Source organism: Perna viridis, chromosome 2 (genome assembly GCF_037379345.1).
Source record: "Perna viridis isolate PV_CMFRI_1.1 ecotype Kerala chromosome 2, ASM3737934v1, whole genome shotgun sequence".
In the NCBI taxonomy this organism is placed as follows: domain Eukaryota; kingdom Metazoa; phylum Mollusca; class Bivalvia; order Mytilida; family Mytilidae; genus Perna; species Perna viridis.
The window spans coordinates 10,414,721-10,436,372 of NC_142446.1; the positions used below are offsets into that span (position 1 = coordinate 10,414,721).

At 32.1% G+C, this 21,652-nt stretch overlaps 1 protein-coding gene across 1 annotated transcript; it reads right to left on the minus strand.

Moving 5' to 3' along the window:
- Window positions 1–525: 525 nt before the first annotated feature.
- LOC148623597 (V-type proton ATPase subunit D-like) lies at window positions 526–20,208 on the minus strand. Its single transcript, XM_088565531.1, has 7 exons — window positions 20,075–20,208; window positions 13,904–14,021; window positions 12,884–13,031; window positions 12,290–12,334; window positions 9,553–9,723; window positions 8,390–8,468; window positions 526–1,447 (listed from the first exon to the last, which is right to left on the minus strand). Exons 1-7 carry the CDS (start codon window positions 20,110–20,112, stop codon window positions 1,300–1,302), a joined length of 747 nt encoding a protein of 248 aa, XP_088421657.1. The 5' UTR covers window positions 20,113–20,208; the 3' UTR covers window positions 526–1,299.
- Between the last annotated feature and the right edge of the window lie 1,444 nt (window positions 20,209–21,652).

Here is a 21,652-nt window from a genome sequence, read left to right on the forward strand (position 1 = left end):
ATGCTTACAATACAGGGAGCTTAATTTATTGGGGTATAAATATAATAATTACCACATGAAATAACTGCATTAAAAGGTTCTAAGCCCTAGATTTCAATTTGTTGTAATCAAGCAAAGTTCAATTTTGAATACTTTGGATTTCTTTGTAGATCAATTTTAAAATGGGGCACACAAGGTTAGATACAGTAAGTCAGAAAAAAACCAATGTAACCCCTTTGAAATGGTTAAGTTGAATGGTTAAGAATTTTTTTTATAAAGGGTAGGGTCATAAGCCCCAAAATCACTTCCAATCTTCCTTTTGCAGTTACTGACCAGAAGCCAAAAAAAATTGCTGAATTTTGGCCCCTAATTCCACGTGGCCACAAGCAAACAAATCAATTCCAAACTTCTTTTGTAAAAATGTTGTACAATTTCATTGAGATACATATGTTTATTCAAGTTATAGTCTGGAAACGGTCTACAGTTGACAATGCCATAAAATAACATTGTAATAATATACATTTGCAATCAAATAAAAACAATGTATGAGTTTTGGTGTATCATATATTTCATTTTTTAATATCACAATTACTTTATAAATCTTGGTTACATCTTGTCTACTTTTTTTTTTAATTAAGGTTAGACATGTTCCATATAGAGAAGAATAGAAGAGAAAATAAGCAATTTATATGTGATTTGACACCAACCATAGTGGAAGCAACTACCATCTGTACCAAGTAGAATCAACATCCCATAGTTTCTAAACATTTCACATATTTTAACAAAAAAGTTGATCTTATTAATTAAACAAATACAACTAATGATTGCCTCTGGTTGTTATATAACTAACATGGATGGATTGATTGATAAGGTTCTTTCATCATTCTTGTCAAATATGTAAAAAAAAGTAAGTAGTTTTAGAGCAGAGAGCATATTATTCAATGCAACAAAGGCCGACTATGGGAGCCAATAATCCAGATGGGAAGAAGTTTTTTAAAATATATGAATATATTAAAAGATCAAGAGCACTAATGATACTATTCACCAAGATATCTTTTAACAGATGGAATTTGTATTTCGTATAATTTCGTGAATTTGTTTATTATAGTATTAACTCTCTGACAACATGTTACTGATATTTCTACAACATTAACATATGACTAGCTTTAAATACATAACAGTTCATGTTTGTACTGGGTATACTCTTTCTAAAAACAATGGAATGATCCTTTAATGTCACAATGAGGGAAACCAGCCTCAAATGATAAGCTCTTGCATAATGAAGTTGAAATTGATCATAAATGCTAATGTAAACCATGATCAATCATTGAATAAGAGATCTTCATCTTGTTGTTCTTGTAATAAATTTGGTGCTTCTTCCACATTCTCTCCAGCAGCCTTCAAAGCTGCTTTCTTCTCCTCATTTTCCTTCTTGATTTTCTTCTTTTTTTCTTGAATTTTCTTCAACCTGAAATATATTGATAATTTAGAATATCAGAAGTATAATCAGTTTTTTATCTGCAAAAAAATATGAAAAAAGTTTGGATTGAAACTGATGATCTATAACTTGAATACAGAGGCAGATTTAACATGTCGAAGAATGCCTAGCATTTATTTTTTGTTGAAATTTATTGGTTTAGTTTTGGGATCCATTTAAGATAACATGTAACAAGAATTAAATTTTCTTATGAAACTGTGTGTAAGCTGAGTGATAAATGTAAATTGCTTAAAATGTTTTGTGTTTCATGTACATCTATAAATGATGCATAAACTGCCTTAACAGATTGATGACTTTCAGGAGGGGGTCAATGTGCTTACAAAATACTTGGACCAAGAAACAGACAGACAGTTCCCTATATACCCCAAAGTTTGCTTGTGGGAGGTATAATAAAACAAGAAGCTCCCAAGGAGTCTGAATCATTAAATTTTGTCTTTCAATGGCAATAAATTTAACAAGAAGTTGTCTAACAATTTTGACTCAAGAAAACTTTGGTAGGACTATCATAAGGATCATTACAGCAATTGAAAGTATCTGTCTATTATAATTTTCAAGATATTGGCTAAAAACTGAAAAAAGTCATTTTTCATCTTTCAAGGGCAATAACTCTTACAGGCAGTTGTCTGACAACTTTGATTCCTAAAGACTTTTGTAGGACTTACAATAAGGATCATTTCAGCAAATGAAAGAACCTGGCTAAACCAAACAGTTTTGGAGATATAATGTGCAAAAAACTACTGTCTGACCCCTTTGTTCTATTTTTAGTAATGGCAGCCATGTTTTAGGATGGATCAAAATCTAAACACAACTTTTGTGCAAGTTACCCTAAGGAACAGTCATACCAAGTTTGGTTCAAATTGGTCAAGTAGTGTCAGAAGAGAAGATAGATTTTTTGAAAGAAATAACATTAAAAATAGCCAAAAAAAAAAATGTTGAAAAAGGGCAATAACTCCAACAGATTAAAATGAAAATTTGACCACAAATAGATCTCATCAAGCTGAACACTTTTACCCTCAGTCAAAATTTGGCAAAATCTAACTGTTTCGGAGATATATGCAAAAAACTACTGTCTGACCTATACATTCTATTTTTAGTAATGGCGGCCACATTTTTAATGGATCAAAAACCTAAACAAAGCTTAGACCACAGATAGATCTCATCATGGTAAACACTTCTACCCAGTCAGAATTTGGCTAAACATAATAATTTTGCAGATATATGAACATAAATGTTGTTCATAACATAGTAAAATATACAAATATAAGGAAAAATAATATTTTGTGGGATTAATTCACTGTAATGACGACATAATGTTGCCACAATTTTACGTTATTTAACAAAAACTACTGAGAATTGTAAAATTTGTTGTTTTTTTAACATATTTACACCCAGAAAACAATGTCCACACCCAAGAAACAACTTTATATTTTCACATATAATAAACTATGAAATAGTGAAATTGTTTCTTGGGTGTTGTCATCATTTTCTTGCTAAAAATATGACCAGAAAGTGACCAAAACGTACATAATTTGACAGAATATTTGAATGTTAGTAAACTTCAAGCAATTTTTCTGTCCTTTCAATGCAAGAATTTTCAGGAGTCCTAAAATTTTCAATGATGCAGTGCTAGCTCTCATCATTTTCGCCATCCATGAAAGGATTTTCTAAATGACGAAAATGTTTTAGATCGTTTTTGTTACTTAAAATTTGAAAAGTGTATAAAAAAATTCCATTCAAAAAGTATGTCAGATAAATGTTTGTTACCTTAAATATAAATGTTGTTAAAAACTGTCAATCGAAAGTTATATAATTTCACCTGGCCTTATATTCTGACAAGTTTATGACCCCACACCTGGTCAACCAGGTGTGAAATTCATTCTATTGTTGTTAACCTGGCATCCCTGATATGTGCATCCTTAATAATCCTTTAAAATAACAACAATTAATCACTCTTTTGATCAATAGGAACACAAAAGATAATTCCAGGGTTCTTACTCATCTTCAGCCAGACATTTTCAACTGCCGAAAAAAGCTTCCAGTTTACAGTGATGGATTCAATCCCCAAATTCACAATTATATCATTCAACACTTAATTTTCATTTATATTTAAGGCCAATGACACCCTTTCATGCACCTTCTCCTTTATGATTAATTTTCAGTTATATTTTAGGCCAATGACACCCTTTCTTGCACCTTCTCCTTTTGTAAGAACTAACTGAAAGATGAATAGAAATGATACTTTGGGATGTTTTTCTGACACATCGATGTTGTAACAGCTTGTCTAGGTTTAGCCACCTTCTTTAGAAATCAAGAAATCAGTGAGCAATGGCTCACTAGTGATACTCCTGATTTCAATCACAAAAATGGATCCCACCATAAACAGAATGTGTTAATGTGGAGAAAAGTAAGAGGAAAATTTAAACTTTCAAAAATATAATGTAAAAAACTAAGTCCTAGATAAATTTTTGTCAAAAATATTTCTGAGAATGGAACACCCCATAATGCATATAATGTAAAGGAAGAATGTGTTAAAATCCCACCATATGACATACTTACAGGAAGAATGTGTTAAAATTCAAGCTGCTGTGATGAATAGTTGCTGAGAAAAGTGTGAGAAAAATTTCAACTACAAAAATATAAAGTAAAAAAATTTACAAAATCCTCGGTAAAAAGGAAGAAGCTGTCAATTTTTTCAGTAAATGTATCCCACCATATAGCACACCTTTAGGAAGAATGTGTTAAATTTTAAGCCACTGTGATGAATAGTTACTGAGAAAACAGTGATGGAAAAAAAAGTGTTGCAGACATATGTAATTATGGACAAGGATAAAACAGTATACCCATCTATCCTTCGAAGAAGGGTATAAATATGCCAATGAATCTTTTAGTGGGAAAACTAAACAATTTCAAGGAAACTGGTGTAAACAGAAATACCCCTTCCTTATTACACCAATCATCAATGTATTATTTTTTCCTTTGACTTATCACTGATAAAGCAGAAAGGAACACATCTAACTTTGATACAGTCAAATAGTAGAAAGGACTAGATCTTACTTAAATACAGTCAAATAGTAGAGAGAAACACATCTTATTTTCATACAGTCAACAGAAGAAAGAAACACATCTTACTCTGATACAGTCAAACAATAGGAAGGAGTAGATTTTTCCCTGTTGCAGTAAAACAGTTGAAAGGAATAGATCTTACTTGGATGCAGTCAAACACAAGAAAGGAATAGATTTAACTTTGATACAGCGAAACAGTAGAAAGGAAAAGATGTTACTTTGATACAGTCAAACAGTAAGAAGAAATACATCTGACTTTGACAGAGAAACAGTAGAAAGGACTAGATCTGATTTTAATACATTCAAACATCTGACTCTGACACAGTCAAACAGTAGAAAAGACTAGATCTGATTTTAATATAGTCAAACAGTAGAAAGGAATACATCTTACTTTGATACAGTCAAATAGTAGAAAGGAACACATCTTACTCTGATACAGTCAAACAGAAGAAAGGAACACATCTTATTTGATACAGTCAAACAGTAGAAAGGAACACATCTAACTTTGATACAGTCAAATAGTAGAAAGGAACACTTCTTACTCTGACACAGTCAAACAGTAGAAAGGAATACATCTGACTTTGATACAGTCAAACAGTAGAAAGGACTAGATCTGATTTTAATACAGTCAAACAGTAGAAAGGAATACATCTTACTTTGATACAGTCAAATAGTAGAAAGGAACACATCTTACTCTGATACAGTCAAACAGTAGAAAGAAACACATCTAACTTTGATACAGTCAAACAGTAGAAAGGAATACATCTGACTTTGATACAGTCAAACAGTAGAAAGGAACACATCTTACTCTGAGACAGTCAAACAGTAGAAAGGAACACATCTGACTCTGATACAGTCAAACAGTAGAAAGGAATAGATTTAACTTTGATACAGTCAAACAGTAAGAAGAAATACATCTGACTTTGACAGAGAAACAGTAGAAAGGACTAGATCTGATTTTAATACATTCAAACATTTGACTTTGACACAGTGGAACAGTAGAAAGGACTAGATCTGATTTTAATACAGTCAAACAGTAGAAAAGACTAGATCTGATTTTAATACAGTCAAACAGTAGAAAGGAATACATCTTACTTTGATACAGTCAAATAGTAAAAAGGAACACATCTTACTCTGATACAGTCAAACAGTAGAAAGGAACACATCTTATTTGATACAGTCAAACAGTAGAAAGGAACACATCTAACTTTGATACAGTCAAATAGTAGAAAGGAACACTTCTTACTCTGACACAGTCAAACAGTAGAAAGGAATACATCTGACTTTGATACAGTCAACCAGTAGAAAGGACTAGATCTGATTTTAATACAGTCAAACAGTAGAAATGACTAGATCTGATTTTAATACAGTCAAACAGTAGAAAGGAATACATCTTACTTTGATACAGTCAAATAGTAGAAAGGAACACATCTTACTCTGATACAGTCAAACAGTAGAAAGGAATACATCTGACTTTGATACAGTCAAACAGTAGAAAGGAACACATCTAACTTTGATACAGTCAAATAGTAGAAAGGAACACTTCTTACTCTGACACAGTCAAACAGTAGAAAGGAATACATCTGACTTTGATACAGTCAAACAGTAGAAAGGACTAGATCTGATTTTAATACAGTCAAACAGTAGAAATGACTAGATCTGATTTTAATACAGTCAAACAGTAGAAAGGAATACATCTTACTTTGATACAGTCAAATAGTAGAAAGGAACACATCTTACTCTGATACAGTCAAACAGTAGAAAGGAATACATCTGACTTTGATACAGTCAAACAGTAGAAAGGAACACATCTTACTCTGATACAGTCAAACAGTAGAAAGGAATAGATTTAACTTTGATACAGTCAAACAGTAAGAAGAAATACATCTGACTTTGACAGAGAAACAGTAGAAAGGACTAGATCTGATTTTAATACATTCAAACATCTGACTTTGACACAGTGAAACAGTAGAAAGGACTAGATCTGATTTTAATACAGTCAAACAGTAGAAAAGACTAGATCTGATTTTAATACAGTCAAACAGTAGAAAGGAATACATCTTACTTTGATACAGTCAAACAGTAGAAAAGACTAGATCTGATTTTAATACAGTCAAACAGTAGAAAGGAATACATCTTACTTTGATACAGTCAAATAGTAAAAAGGAACACATCTTACTCTGATACAGTCAAACAGCAGAAAGGAACACATCTTATTTGATACAGTCAAACAGTAGAAAGGAACACATCTAACTTTGATACAGTCAAATAGTAGAAAGGAACACTTCTTACTCTGACACAGTCAAACAGTAGAAAGGAATACATCTGACTTTGATACAGTCAAACAGTAGAAAGGACTAGATCTGATTTTAATACAGTCAAACAGTAGAAATGACTAGATCTGATTTTAATACAGTCAAACAGTAGAAAGGAATACATCTTACTTTGATACATTCAAATAGTAGAAAGGAACACATCTTACTCTGATACAGTCAAACAGTAGAAAGGAATACATCTGACTTTGATACAGTCAAACAGTAGAAAGGAACACATCTTACTCTGATACAGTCAAACAGTAGAAAGGAATAGATTTAACTTTGATACAGTCAAACAGTAAGAAGAAATACATCTGACTTTGACAGAGAAACAGTAGAAAGGACTAGATCTGATTTTAATACATTCAAACATCTGACTTTGACACAGTGAAACAGTAGAAAGGACTAGATCTGATTTTAATACAGTCAAACAGTAGAAAAGACTAGATCTGATTTTAATACAGTCAAACAGTAGAAAAGACTAGATCTGATTTTAATACAGTCAAACAGTAGAAAGGAATACATCTTACTTTGATACAGTCAAATAGTAGAAAGGAACACATCTTACTCTGATACAGTCAAACAGTAGAAAGGAATACATCTGACTTTGATACAGTCAAACAGTAGAAAGGAACACATCTTACTCTGATACAGTCAAACAGTAGAAAGAAACACATCTAACTTTGATACAGTCAAATAGTAGAAAGGAACACATCTAACTTTGATACAGTCAAATAGTAGAAAGGAACACTTCTTACTCTGACACAGTCAAACAGTAGAAAGGAATACATCTGACTTTGATACAGTCAAACAGTAGAAAGGAACACATCTTACTCTGATACAGTCAAACAGTAGAAAGAAACACATCTAACTTTGATACAGTCAAATAGTACAAAGGACTAGATCTTACTTAAATACAGTCAAATAGTAGAGAGAAACACATCTTATTTTCATACAGTCAACAGAAGAAAGAAACACATCTTACTCTGATACAGTCAAACAATAGGAAGGAGTAGATTTTTCCCTGTTGCAATAAAACAACTGAAAGGAATAGATTTCTTGGATGCAGTCAAACACAAGAAAGGAATACATCTTACTTTAATACAGTCCAACAGTACGAAGGAATACATCTGACTTTGACACAGAGAAACAGTAGAAAGGACTAGATCTGATTTTAATACATTCAAACATCCGACTTTGACACAGTGAAACAGTAGAAAGGACTAGATATGATTTTAATACATTCAACCATCTGACTTTGACACAGTGAAACAGTATAAAGAACTAGATATGATTTTAATACAGTCAAACAGTAGAAAGGAAAAGATGTTACTTTGATAGTCAAACAGTAAGAAGAAATACATCTGACTTTGACAGAGAAACAGTAGAAAAGAATAGATTTTACTTCGATACAGCGAAACAGTGTAAAGGAATAGATTTTACTTTGATATGGTCAAGCATTTTAGCATTGTGATTTTTTCACCTAACAAAGATTTTTGTATTGTTAATTAGATCCCAAAGTAGAGATACAAACCTAAAGAATTCCTCTCTTTCTCTTTCATCTAACTCACTAAGAATGTATGACAATGTATTTTCTATTCTTGGGATAATTACTGTAAAAAGAAATATTAAAGTTAAATGTTAAGATCATATACAGAGATGTGCCAAAAGTAATCGGCCACTCCTAAATTTCCCATTTCTTTCTATCAAGAAGTGTAATAGAAAGTCTCTGTTTCCATGAATAATCATACCTTTTTTTCCAAAAATTGTAAAAGGAATAATTCTAAACTGAGGCATCTGAGAGTTTAGTACAAATAAAAATTATGTGTCATAAATTTAATTTGAAATAGTGAAAGATTGTAACACCATCAATTTTCTCGGTAATTTTTTGTCAATAGTCATCTATTTTCAGTCAGAAAGTCTTTTTCAAAATAAACAGTAAACTTTCAGATACTTTTCTTACTTCTTACTTCGAGATTGAAGTCATCACTACAGATGTTTTATGGTCATCATCATGAACTCGTGGATCGTGATGGCGTATCCATCTGCACCATGAAAACTGATTAATTCAACGGGTCATAGTTTTCCTTTCCTCGTTTGTCTACCCCAGACTTGACTTTTTATGAGCAACTCGGTGAGTGTTTCTAGAAAAGCAGAGGATGCTAACCTTACTGGTGCACCTGGTCCATGCTCCCAGTCTTTAGTGGAGTCCAAGTTTGCTTTTGTTACTTTTTAAGTATGATTTTAGTAGTTACTTTATGTTCTTTGTTGTGTATGTCTGTTTTCCATGTCTGGTCTTTGTCCCTGAATTACATTCTTTTGATTACTGCTATAACCTTGGTTTCCCTTGATTACTCTTACTATTTGTAAATATTAATACAAATTAATTGAGAAATAACTTTCAAATTAAAAAAAAAAATGTGATTTTACATAGAAACAAAGGGAAAATATATAAGTGACCAAATACTTTTGGCAGAATATAACCCTTAGAACTTGGGTTCACTTGTGCTGGTATCAATGACCTAAGGCTAATAAAGTATGTAATGAGAAAAATGCCATAATTTTATCTTATAATTTTCTTGTACTCAATATACAGGTTTTCAAAACTTATAAGACACATTTGTTTCTCTAGATACAATGTTAGTACAATGCATACATACAAATTTGAGGATGAAAGAAAACATTACAGTTACATACCATGTTCAATAGCATTGACTCTTCTGTTTGTTATTTTAATGACTTCATCCAATGTAACAAATGAAGTTTGAAGTGAAGCAAGTTCTACAAGTAACTGTATTGCCTTAGCATAATTTTTCTTCAATTTATCAATCTGTTGACCTCCTCTTGATAAACCAGTTAATTCATAACCTAATAAAAGAGAGCAAGTATGTATGAACAAATAAAGAATACTGTAAACATTTATTTTCATGAATTTTGTCAAGTGAACATATTTGCAGGTACATGCATCAATTTTTCTTGATTTCAAAAAAAGTGAAAAGCGTTATATAGTGAGAAAAAAATCAATTTTGCAGGTACTTTTTGACGGTGTTCAAAATAGCAAAATTTAATACGTTTACAGTTAGTGAACCTAGTGTGAATCTTTAATTCTCTTTATTCAGGATCTAAATGGGTTCAAGTGATACAAATGCTCCTATTACCATTGTGGAACTCAATCAATAGGGCAAATCAAAGCTTTACTGAACTGTTTGGGCTGATAGATTAGTAATTGGCTAGGCATCAAAGCTTGCAGAACTGAATTTGGGTTGGAAGATAAGTAAAAATTGACTAGGCATCAAAGCTTGCAGAACTGAATTTGGGTTGGAAGATAAGTAAAAATTGACTAGGCATCAAAGCTTGACAGAACTGAATTTGGGTTGGAAGATAAGTAAAAATTGACTAGGCATCAAAGCTTGACAGAACTGAATTTGGGTTGGAAGATAAGTAAAAATTGACTAGGCATCAAAGCTTGCAGAACTGAATTTGGGTTGGAAGATAAGTAAAAATTGACTAGGCATCAAAGCTTGCAGAACTGAATTTGGGTTGGAAGATAAGTAAAAATTGACTAGGCATCAAAGCTTGACAGAACTGAATTTGGGTTGGAAGATAAGTAAAAATTGACTAGGCATCAAAGCTTGCAGAACTGAATTTTGGGTTGGAAGATAAGTAAAAATTGACTAGGCATCAAAGCTTGACAGAACTGAATTTGGGTTGGAAGATAAGTAAAAATTGACTAGGCATCAAAGCTTGCAGAACTGAATTTGGGTTGGAAGATAAGTAAAAATTGACTAGGCATCAAAGCTTGCAGAACTGAATTTGGGCTGATAGATTAGTTATTGGCTATAGCATTGGTTTTATGACGTAGTGTGAATTTGATATTAGACATTAAGTATTACAAAAATGTCCATGTATCAAGTTTATGAAACATTATAAGTCCAAGGTCCATAATTTTGTCAAAAACTAATGTAATAGAACCAAAAAAAAAACCTTAAGTGTAAAACATCTAGATATAATAACGTGAAAAAAGGCTGCAAGTGTTTATAAAAAAAAAAAAAAAACAGTCAAAAAACTATTTGTTGAGAAAAAAAAAGAATAACTGACAAATTAACCTATATGTTCTGACCACTTTATGGCAGGACAAAAAATGTAGAAACACTCGCACAGCTCCTTAAATATACACAAACAATATTCAAGATTACCCACCTTATGTCACATACAGTGAAACATGTCTGAACCTAATTCCTTTTACATTAATGACTTAGTCCAGTTAGTCAAATTAGAAGTTTGGACAGGTTCAAGTGATATAAAGGGACTTAGTAAGATGTCTGTTTTAGACAGGCTTCTGGTTTATTTAGGATAAAGTCTAGAAAGTTTCACTGTATTCTGTACCTGAGTACAGAGTATCAACCCAGTCTACCCTAACCTCAAGTTCATCATAGAATGCTGTTGGTTCATCTAAGGTATCAACCCAGTCTACCCTAAACACACGTTAATGCCGTTGGTTCATCTAAGTTATCAACCCAGTCTATCTTAACCACACAGTCATCATAGAATAACTTTATTTCATCTAAGGTATCAACCCAGTCTATCTTAACCACATGTTCAACATAGAATGGTGTTGGTTCATCCAAGTTATCAACCCAGTCTATTATCCTAACCATACAGTCATTATAGAATAGTGTTAGTTCATCATTTATAAGAAAAAGTTTATTGAACACAATCCAGTGTCTCAGCAACATCATGATTCATCGCCTAATGTCTAGATGAGGCCCTGAAGATGTTGCACATTACATGGTGCTAAGAATAACCCCAATCAACCATTTATGGTACAAGTTATCATGCAAAAGCAATATACCATATATCTAAGCATTCCCTCCAACAGAAACAGAGAAATCTTTATAAAAATGTTCATTATGCATCATCCAAAACACTACTAAGCCAACTGATAAACAGGAAGTAGATGAGCAACAAACCTGAAAAAGGCAGACACGTTACAAGTCACCATGCAGAAGCAATTTACCAAATATTTAAGCATTCTAAAAACAGAGAAATCTTTACAGAAAAGTGTAACGGGTGAACTGACAAGGCGATTGCAAAATAGCTCCAACTCTAATGAGTAGGGATAAAGTAAATTCTTTGAAGTAAGAATCTCAAAATATTTCAGTCTTTTAAGCATAATCTAATATATTTCTCTCTATTAAAAAGCACTTATAACTGTAAACAAAAGATTTCTACAAATCTTATCTATGAGACAATGCATGAGAAGTAACATGACCCATTTTGTTTCACTACAGCATAAACTATATGCAGGCAATTCAAAGGATGAGATTAAATGGATGGCTTCTGAATACAAACACTAAGTGATGTCATAAAATCAAATGTTTCATAATTGATTTAATGATCAAATGTAAAGTAACAGAGATACATTGATACCTACTATCTGAACCATCCTGATAACTTTCAAAGATTGGTAACATTACTCCTGTAAATCAAAAATACATACATACTATTAAATGTTGCAATTAATAAATTGAAAACTGAATCCAAATTACTATATTAACTGTACACAGAACAGGTATGCAGGATAAATAATATCCACCTGCCATGAAAATTCCTCTTTCATTCACGAGTTGAGCTTTAACATGAGTAGGGCTTAATCTATAGGGAGAAATGAGCAAATACTTGTCCTTGTTTAGGTTCACTTCTCCCATTTGTCTTTTACAGAGAGTTTTTGTAATACATGCAGATTACTTAGTCAAAAATGTCAAAAATGTCAATATTGTTACTTTTCGAACAGAATTTACTTAAACTTCTCCTAATCATTGATGTTTAGATTAGTCCCAGATGTATTTTTCTATAAAATAAAGAGTAAGACGATTATTATGTACAGAAAATTGTAAAATAATTATCCAATTTCAAAGGGCAACAACTCTTTGACAGGTTATGGAAAATGAATCAAATATTATCAAAATTTAAATGAAAGTTTAAAGACATGAATTACATGTAATTAAATTGTTAAATGTGAGAATACCTGCTACATTATCTTTCTTAGTTCTGACTTTCATTTGTGCTTTGTTAACATTCTGCAATACATTGTGGTTAAAGTCTCCTGTTGTAAATTTGGCTTCAGCTAAAGAAAATGAGGCTTCTTTCATCACATCACCCATCAAGACTTTTGTCTGCGTAAAGAAAAATAAGCTGTATGATGTACAAATAAACATTTGATTGTAAGAACTGTAGATATTAAGCTTGACTAGGTCTTATTAATATTCATGGTCCATGGGTCTTATTTTTTAACATTTGAGTTATATTGAGAAAGGGTAAGGATAAAATTTGAAATAAATGGCTGACTTTAGAATTGTTTGGAAAATTTAGTACTAAAACCTGTGTAATAATTAGTTCAACATGATAAAAATGTATCAAAAAATTAATCAAATTTCACTATCCAAAGATGCATATCATCAATATTCATATACAAAGTATGCAAAGTTTGAATAATATTGGTTCACTCAAATTTTCTTCCATTTCACCCTTTACCCAGAGTTTTAAACCTGTCCAAAAGTTAATGAACATTTACATTCAAAAACTATACATGTATTAACAGAGTATTTATCCTACACTGTAATTATACTCAAATAAAATTATTTCAGCTTAAGAAAATAATTTCCTTGATTAACAGAAGATTTTCACAAACTAGACACTTTCATCAATTTGAATTTTCCCGCCAATTTTACATGGTTAAAATCACTGCTTTTAACTTCCTGTTTATTAATGGTAAAATATCAATGATAGAATGGAGAATTTAACTGATAAGTGTGTTAAATGGAACAGTCTTAACACATTTTAAACTTCTTGACACATTACTGCAAGAACTAATTTCCCTGAAAGCAAATTCATTACTGTAACTTTGGGCTATATTTTAGTGTTTGTTTGTTTGTGTAATGTTCAGAAATAGTAGGGAAGTTCAGTGATGGACAGGAGACTTAAGGTATTTTGATCGTGAAGGATCAAAAGCCCTCCCAAAAAGACAGGAATAACTGTTACATTGTACCTCTATGATTTTCTTCAATATCATCCTGAATCTTAGAGTCAAAGCATCAGCCTTTTTCTTCAATAAACTGTGACCTTTCTGAGCACCTTTAAGCCTTGCTTTCATAATGGCCATAGCCCTGAAATGGAAAAATATACATAATAAGCTATTATGGCAGATATCAAATACAAATGTTCAACATTTATAACAAATAAAGAACAATATGGGTGTTATGTATAAATTGGTCCTACTTTAAAGTCTCATTCAAAGAGGAAAATCAAAGTGCTGATTCTTGTGAAATCATAAGAGATATCTGAAATCTGATTGAATACTGCAGGCAGGGATTTTATGAGGAATCCAATAATAAAACATTTCGAAATCTGACCAAAAATATAAAAGCTGAATATTTGGGTATTGCCCAACTTTTAACTATAACTTGAAAACAGTCCAAAATGCATCAAATCTGCTGAACATTTGTTTAGTAGAATAAAATATGGAATGCAATAAAAAAAATGAAAAATCAAAATAGGAAGAAAAACAAACATTCTTCAAACACCTATTTTTTACCCTCTTGTCCCTTTATATTAAAATGGTAGAACCAGCTAACTCCAAATTGATAGGAACCTTTATCGGTTAGTAAAGTCATATTAAAATTTTAAAACAATAGGTCAACCACAACTCAAGTTATCACACAGAAATTTAGTGTCCCCAGATGACAACTTTGCCATAAGATTATATGATTGCAAATTTTTGCAGCTGTGGTCTCACTAACCACTTCTAACGTATCTATTACTTTAATGTTAAAAAAGTAATTTTCAAAGTCTCACTGTGAATTCCCAGGATAAATGACATCTTAAAGTTGCATACCGTTGCGAAGCTTGGCAAATAAGGCTTCCAAAATCATTATGCTAATGGTACAATGATTGTAGAAATTCTTCACAAAATTTACTTGAATAAATAATACTGAAAATCCATATTTTTACCTGTTCTGCTAACTGACAGCATGGAGGCAAATTACTCACACATGTAAACAATATTCATACACTTTTGTAGTTAATTACACATATGATTTTAAAGTACACATTCTCAGCTTTCTTTTGACTACTTTTAATCATAATACACACAAATACTGCACTTACAATGCATATGTCTAGGTTCAGTGTGTTTTTGGTACTACATAGGGGGTGGCCATTTGACCCGGAAGTGGTTAGTGAGACCTTAAAAATGTTTTATGAGTTTTTATGTTCTTCTTTTTTTACATTTTATGAAAGCTTGTGGTATTGTGAGTCTAATAAGACCAAAACTATCAAAATCAGACATAGGACTACAAAGAAATTGTCATTTTTATATCATGCCCCTCAGTGATATTTTCCCTGAATTACTGAAAAATTACAATTTTAACTAACTTCTCAAACCAAATTGATACCTATGATAATTCAAGAAGTTGTAATAGTAAATATCATTTATAATTATGAAAAAAGAACAGATTTCAACAATTTATATCATACCTATTTCATTACTGTGTGATTCTAAGTCTGTGCTGTGTGACTATTTGAGTACTTTGAATATCCCAAGCAGTGACGTTATGTATTTCATGGATGACATCAAGTTATGAGTCACTGTTACTGATAAAAATCTTGTTGCTATGTTGTTTTTTAAAATACTTTGCACAAAGCACCTCTTAAAATATAGCCAGATTACCAATATCACTATACAGATTTTATGGGAAAATGGAAATAATGACCAGGAAAGGCAATTTTCCTCAAATTATGCATTTCTCTGAAATATGCCATTAATTTATGGTCTCACTAACCACTGCTAACGTTTCCATTACTTTACATGTTAAAAAAGTAATTTTCAAAGTCTCACTGTGAATTCCCAGGACAAATGACATCTTAAAGTTGCATACCGTTGCGAAGCTTGGCAAATAAGGCTTCCAAAATCATTATGCTAATGGTACAATGATTGTAGAAATTCTTCACAAAATTTACTTGAATAAATAATACTGAAAATCCATATTTCTACCTGTTCTGCTAACTGACAGCATGGAGGCAAATTACTCACACATGTAATCAATATTTATACACTTTTGTAGTTAATTACACATATGATTTTAAAGTACACATTCTCAGCTTTACTTTGACTACTTTTAATCATAATACACACAAATACTGCACTTACAATGCATATGTCTAGGTTCAGTGTGTTTTTGGTACTACATAAGGGGGTGGCCATTTGATCCGGAAGTGGTTAGTGAGACCTGAAGACTTTTGTAGTTCTAATAATATGGATCATTTTAACTATTGAAAGAATTTGGATAAACCTAGCGGTTTTGGAGATATATGTGAAAAACTAATGTCTGACCCTATATTCTTTTTTTAGTAACGGTGGCCATGTTTTTGATGAATCAAAAATCCCCACATCAGTTCTATGCAGGATACCCCAAGGAACATTCATACCAAGTATTTTTTCTATTGGTCAAGCAGTGTCAGAGGAGAAAATTTTTGAAAGAAATAACATTAAAAATAGCAAAAATCGTTGAAAAAGGGCAATAACTCCAACATGGCTTAACAGATTACAACCAAAATTTTACCATAGATAGATCTCATTATGCTGAACACTTTTACCCAGTCAGAATTCAGCTAAACCTAACATTTTAGGAGATATATGTGAAAAACTAATGTCTGACCCCTATGTACTATTTTTAGTAACGGCGGCCATGTTTTTTGACGAATCAAAAATCCCCACATCAGTTCTATGCAGGATACCCCAAGGAACATCGTACTAAGTTTGGTTCTAATTAGCCAAGCAGTTTCAGAGGAGAAGAGTTTTGTACAATTGTTAATGACAACGACGACAGACGCCAAGTGATGGCAATAGCTCACATGGCCTTTGGCCAGGTGCGCTAAAAAAATGAAAAAAGGCAAAATATGTAACCCCTAAGCATGTTGTGGAAAGTTAATCACTTTATTAGCCAGCCCAGACTTTCAAAATAAGTCCCTTACTATGTTTTGCACAAAGGCCCGATTTGGCAGACCTGCAGTTATTTGGCCCTGTTAGGCATTTCTTGTTTGAGGTTGCCAAAATTCTGTTTATACTTTTGCGTAGTGTTCAGAAATAGTTGGAAAGTTCCCGTGATGGACTGGTGACATAAGGTATTTTGATCCTGAAGGATCAAAAACCCCCAAAATGCCTCAGCAAACGTCACGATTATCTTGACTAGTAGGCAGTATACGCTAGCCTGTTAAGGATGTACTAGTCAAGGAGTATTTCTTGCCAGCTAGTAAATTTCGCTAACCATTCAGGCATTTTTCATTCTACCTTGTGAAACAAGTTCATGCCTAAAATTTAAGAAAAACTGCCTAACAGATTGTTGATATTTTGCTGCTCACCAAAATTTTATTTTTAAGGAATAAAATAAAATTTTGGTGAACAGATTGGTGAGAATTACTTCTGTTTTGAAAACAGCAAGATCTACTCTCTGACAAGTACATGTAGAGTTGGAGGACTATATTTGCTGGGTTCTCATTTTTGCCACCTCCTTTTTTTTAGCTTTTAATATTATTTTTTTCTTCCAAAATAAGGGCTGAAATATACCAGTGTTCTCCCCAGAATTTTTGGATAGCACTGTATTTGGTGCATGGAGGTCAATAGCGCAGTGCTCAAACTCAATAAAGCTGTAAAGCACAGTGCTTTAAGGGCCCGGGGAGAACACTGTATACAACAGTTCTAATTGTAGTGATTTTGCTTATCATTTCGTAATTTGAAACAATATCACTCTGATTAAATGAAAGAATCAGATATTTGTTTTCATAATAAATTTCTTAGTTCTTTATATGAATTTTAAATAATGAGCACGTCTTTTGGTTTTAAGACCGGTTATACAATTGCATTATTCATTTTGGAGTTGTGAGAAGGAATTGCTTTTGATAAGAATTTTTCATTGATTAACTGTCAAAATATAGCATTTTGTTTATCATGAAAAAGTGGCGAAAAATGAGTAGAAACCCTAATATGCTTACATCTTTGTGCACAGGTACATGCATTTCTTAGTATCTAATATCTCTGAACTATCTATCCTATCGAGTTATATTTATTTAAACCAGGTATAAATTTGATTTCATATAAAGTGTATTCCTACTGTATTAATATTGTTTTAAGTGGCTAAATCATTTAAATTACATGTATCTGCCGACTACAAGTATACAGCTGTACCCTCTTTCTGATGTATACCTCTTTCCGATGTATTATTAATATCCCTTTTTGTACGGAACTGATTGCACGTGCTTGGGTCAGAGGTCAGAGGTTGCCAATACGGAACCAGGCCTGTTTCACGAAAACAACAAGAATGATCAGATTGCCGGTATTTCAGGTAATTTTCAAGTTTTAAGCTCAACATAGAGTATGTCCAACTTTTCCAAAACCTCTGTATGCCATATTATTTAATCCCTTTTAGAAATGTAGGAAATACGAATGAAACCAATCAATCAATATTGATTTATCATCTGCCATTTATAAAAACTTCCCAAACAATCACGTGACCAAAATATGTCATGTCATACAAATTAACTATGGATAACCAGATTAACAAAAAATGAACATTTTCTGAGGATTTGACAAATTACATATTTTCCCTCATCTTAAAAACATTCAGCTTAAAAAAAATTCAATGGAAATTAATAGTTAAGCAGTATTTAACACTAGAAAATTTTCACAATTAACAAAGTTGAGCTAATTTGAGATATTTTTTTATTTACATATATATAAAAAAATTTAAAAAAAAACAATATCACCCTGATGCTTAGAAATCTGAATCTGCCTTTGATGCAGTACAGAATGGATATTATTCAAATAGACTAAAAAATATATTCTATAGAGTTATTTTTGTCCAGTACTATATATTTTTTTTGAATAAATCCAATACTAGCATATTTCTATTTATTTAGTTGAAATGTATTGTATCCCATATGGCTCCCCATACTAGTTTAATCTCTGAACCGGAAATGCACGGATTTGGGGTACGATAACAATAAGGTAGTACAATACAGTTAGGTCATTTCAGAAAATTTGGTCTCATTTTGTCGAAATAAAGCCGTTTTGAGGCAGTCCGCACAGAAATTTCTAGTGTTTTGTCATAAAAAAGTGCATATTTTTGAATCCTTGTTGTGTGAAGGTTCAAGTCATTTATAAGTAATTTAGTGATTATTGTTATAAAATCCAGTAGCCATGGTAACATACTGAAAAAAATATTACTGAGTTCTCTCAGGGGTGCCTTTCCAAAACTAACAGCCAATTACTATGTTTTAGGCACTTAGACACTACCACTGGATAAAAGCATGCATGGAGTAGGTGGAAAAAGGGTAAAAATAATAAGACCTTTTTCGATTCATTCTCTTACGATTTTAGTTCCAAAAGTTCGTGCAAAATAAGTATTTTGAAAATCAGCCATCTGATGCTGAGGAGAGAAGCTAATACGGTAGGGGAATGAATTGTTCCGGATACCATTCTTCATTTAAATTACACCTGTTTACCATTACTTATATTACATCTGTCTATGTATAAATGCTACATTTAAACAATGTATCCACCAAATTTCAACTGTTAATTTTAAGTTTTACAAAATTTGACCGGGGTAACTTGGTGTGCGAAACAGTGCGCTTTAATGTAACTGTATAGTGCACCCTAATGGCAGATGATTGACATTCGATTTTCAGTCACTGGTGTAATAATTAAATAAAGACATGCACATAACATAATTTACAGAAGTGGAAAGTAGAATGTCTGAATTTTATTTTAATGAATAATATTAGCGTCGTGTGGTCAAATAGGTAACTCGATCGGAAGAATATTATTTTGACCAACGGAATGGGGGTACCCCAGACCCAGTACAGTCTGAACTGCCACAAGATTATTATGAAATTGAGTAACTCTTTCTTCACCAAAACTGAGATACTGTACGAGAAATACAATCTAGAAAAGATTATTATTGCACGCCAAGACGGTAAAGAACTGTAAACGGGTGCTTTCTGCTACTTGTCCTCGGTGCTCCACTCCAATGAAACCAGTGGCAGTGAGCTTCATAATCTTACAGTTCAGTCAGTGGGAGACTGCTTTTCCACTTCGTAGGATTTACAATCGCGAGCAAAAACAAAAAACAAAAAACAAAACTACTCATGGGAAAAGGAAACTTACATTCTAGATGGGAAAATGTTGATTCTATCTGATGACATTTTGCTAAATTTGATACAGTGTCACAGACGAATTTTTTTGCACTAAAATATATGACGGAGTGGACATGAAAATACCCCGGTATCATTTTCAAAGGAATAAAAACGGTTATTAAATTAACCTCTTCATTCAATGGAATATCTATATTTTTAATAAAAAATTTCTTTCAAAATTGGAAATTATGAATCATTTTCGGCACTTTTTGAATTTGAGAAATTACGCTTGAACTGACGCTTTGTTGAGGATGATCCGAATGCGGACCAACTAAGTCACATGATTACTATACAAGTACTACCAACCACTTCGTACCATATTAATTTAGGAACCTTTTTCAGCCATTATTATTAACAGCTCGTCAATATTAGATTTAATACTTTGTAACACACCTGAAAATATAACTCAATTAGGAACAATACCTTCGGGCATGAGTGATCATAATTTAATCTTCTGTGACAGGAAAATTAAAAAGGAGATCTACGGTGAACATAAGACCGTTACAATTAGATCAATGAAAAACTATGAGCCCGCTTTAAAAAAACAAAAAAAAACTTAATAAAATCGATTGGGACAAATGCAAAGAGTCAAGTTCGGTGGACGAAAACTGGTTCTGTTTCCGGAAGCTACTTACCGATGCACTAGACAAAGTTGCTCCCCTCTAAAGATGTGCGGCTAAAACAAATAACAGAACCCTGGATGACATCAGAAATCCTGTGCCTGTTCAAGGAAAGAGACCATTCTTTATCATTATACAATAAAGATAAAAAAACAAGAGCACTATGAATCATTTTGTAAATGTAGAAACAAAGTACAAGATTCTAGCATTGTATTAAATATTGAAAATCAGACATGCCACGATCCAAAAACCATTGTCAATCATTTTAACTCTTTTATTACAACAATGGCAGCGAAACTAGTTAAAAAAAATGTCAACCGCTAAAGGTTTATTTAGTGAGGTGTCAAATGCTTTTGTAAATTTTTATAAAAGAAAAAATCCAGTAGACAAGAAAATGTTATTGGAACCTGTCAATGAAGACTTTATTTATAAGAATTATCAGCTTGAAATCCTACTAAAAGCACCAGTCTAGACGAAATACCGGCAAAATTTATAAGGAATGGTGCTAGTGTTCTAAAAACGCCAATTTGTAATATTGTAAATCAGTCTATTGTTTCAGGTGTTGTAGCAAATAGTATGAAATATGCTCGTGTGAAATCATTTGTATAAAAAAGGTAGTCCACTCGATGTTGGCAATTATAGACCAGTCAGCATACTTAGCATTGTTTCAAAAATTTTGGAAAGAAGTGTGTATAATCAACTGTCAATTTTTTTTTACAAGAAAACAATATTTTGTTTGAATTTCAATAAGGTTTTAGAGGTAAATATTCAACAGATACTTGTCTTATTCACTTACTTGATTATATAAGAGGCAACAATGCAAATGGTAATTTTACAGGCATGATTATGTTAGATCTTCAAAAAGCCTTTGATACGGTTGACCACAATATCCTATGTTCTAAATTGAAAATTATTGGTGTACAATATAT